Below are 1769 nucleotides of genomic sequence, written 5' to 3' on the forward strand. Positions count from 1 at the left end.
TCCCTGACTCAGCCGGGACCTTCCCATGGCTCAGAGCCTGGCGTGGGGACAGACCTATGCCTGTCACCCCGGCAGTGACTTCTGCAAGCGTGGAGGGAGTGTGGCTCCCTCTGCCAGCCACGAGCATGGGAGAAGGGACAAGGGGACCGATGGGCTGGCCTTGCGCCGGGGGACAGCCTGGAGCCCTCCTGGCTCCCGCGGTGCCTTATCGCCCAAGGGCAGGTGGCAGGCGGCCGTGTCCTTGGGGCTGGTTATCTGCAGGCTGGAGATGGGCAGAGAAGCCTCTGGCAGCTGCGTGGTGTGGCAGCATGAGTGTCTGTCCCCTGGCATTTTGAGGACAGGGCAAGTGCGAGATGGTGTTGTAGCTTGGTGGGGGGGGGAACAGGGAACCTGCCTGGGGAGAAGTCTGCTGACAAGTGTCTGTCTGGCCACTGGGCGTGGGAGGGAAGGACATCACCCTGCACAGGATGGGATGAGGAGGGTCTGGGGCTCCATGTGCCCCAGCTCTGTGGGGCAGGACCTGTCCTAGCAGAGGGCTGGCTGCGTGGAAAGTGGACGGTGGGCTCCCAGGGAAGCAGGGCTTGCAGCCTCTCACTGCTCCACTCTCTTCTCAGGCACCACCTGCGTCCTCCTGTCCTTCCCCTTCATCTTCAACCCCTGCCTGGCTTGCAAGGAGAACACGCCGCAGTGGGCAGCCTTCGTCTACTACCTCCCCTTCATCATCATCTTCCAGTTCGGCTGGGCGGCCACGCAGATCTCCCACCTGTCCCTCATCCCCGAGCTGGTCACCAATGACCACGAGAAGGTGGAGCTCACAGCTTTCAGGTGAGGGCGGCCAGACCCGGCTGTCCCCTGAGCCCAAGGGAGCAGCCCCGCCTGTCCCATCACTTGTGTGACAAGAGGTCCCCTGGGTGCCCGGGCTGGTGTCCCCTGTGTGCCCTTGGTACGGCAGGACCAGGACTGGGCCAGGTGCATGTCCTGCAGGATGTGCCCCAAGTGACACGGGTCTTTGGGTGGCCCAAACCCTTCGGTGCCAGGAGGGAACATCCTGATGCCAGGGATGTTGGTGACACAGCCCGTGGGGCACTTCCCTGGGCTGGGGGCACTTCTCCTTTGGTACTGGAGGAGGAAGATCCCAGGGAGGAACAGACTCAGTTCCGGATGCCCCGGGGAGAGCCGGACACTGCCTGCCTGGGCTGTCCCGCGGGTACGGCTGGGCTGGGCAGCGCGTGCAGCTCTGTGCACGAAGCCCGGCTCCGTGCTGCTTACCTGGCAGATCGGGCTGCGGGAAGGAGCATTTATCAGCCAGAGCAGGACTCCGTTATCTGCCCCGGTGGGAGGAGGTTCCCCTTCCGGCAGCGCCTGGGGACCACGGGGCAGGGGGCACACGGGGCAGTGCTGGGGTGACACTGGGCACAAAAAAAGCAGCTCAGGGCATCCTTGGGGGAGAGGTGAGCTGTGACCTGAGGGTGGACAGGCTGCCCCACCTTGGTCTTGGTTTCCTCCCAGTCGTGCTCTGAGGCTTGGACTGGCTGTGCTGGGAGGTGCACCAGTAAAGGCTAATGCGTGTCCAGATGCTGCGTGCTCTTGGAGGTGTCACCTCAGCAATGACACTGGGGTGCAAAGCTGGCTGTAGCATGCCTGGCTTGGGGGGCAGCCTCGGGTCAAAGTGTCTCTGGCGTGCCTGGAGCCGTGCTCGTCACTCTGTGTCACACCGGCATGCTGTCTCGCCCCAGGTACGCCTTCACTGTCATGGCCAATATCACTGT

At 63.8% G+C, this 1769-nt stretch overlaps 1 protein-coding gene across 1 annotated transcript in view; it reads left to right on the top strand.

Annotated features, from left to right (window-relative positions):
• Positions 1 to 614: 614 nt before the first annotated feature.
• The window catches only part of MFSD12 (major facilitator superfamily domain containing 12), a gene marked incomplete at both ends in the record, with an annotated part of 4288 nt that continues 3133 nt past the window's right edge, over positions 615 to 1769 (top strand). The window contains 2 exons of the mRNA XM_010087953.1: positions 615 to 825; positions 1737 to 1769. The exon at positions 1737 to 1769 is cut by the window's right edge and continues 26 nt beyond it. Of these exons, the coding sequence (XP_010086255.1) occupies positions 615 to 825; positions 1737 to 1769 (244 nt within the window). The remainder of the gene's footprint in view (positions 826 to 1736) is intronic.

Source organism: Pterocles gutturalis, unplaced genomic scaffold, assembly GCF_000699245.1.
Source record: "Pterocles gutturalis isolate BGI_N339 unplaced genomic scaffold, ASM69924v1 scaffold43431, whole genome shotgun sequence".
In the NCBI taxonomy this organism is placed as follows: Eukaryota; Metazoa; Chordata; class Aves; order Pterocliformes; family Pteroclidae; genus Pterocles; species Pterocles gutturalis.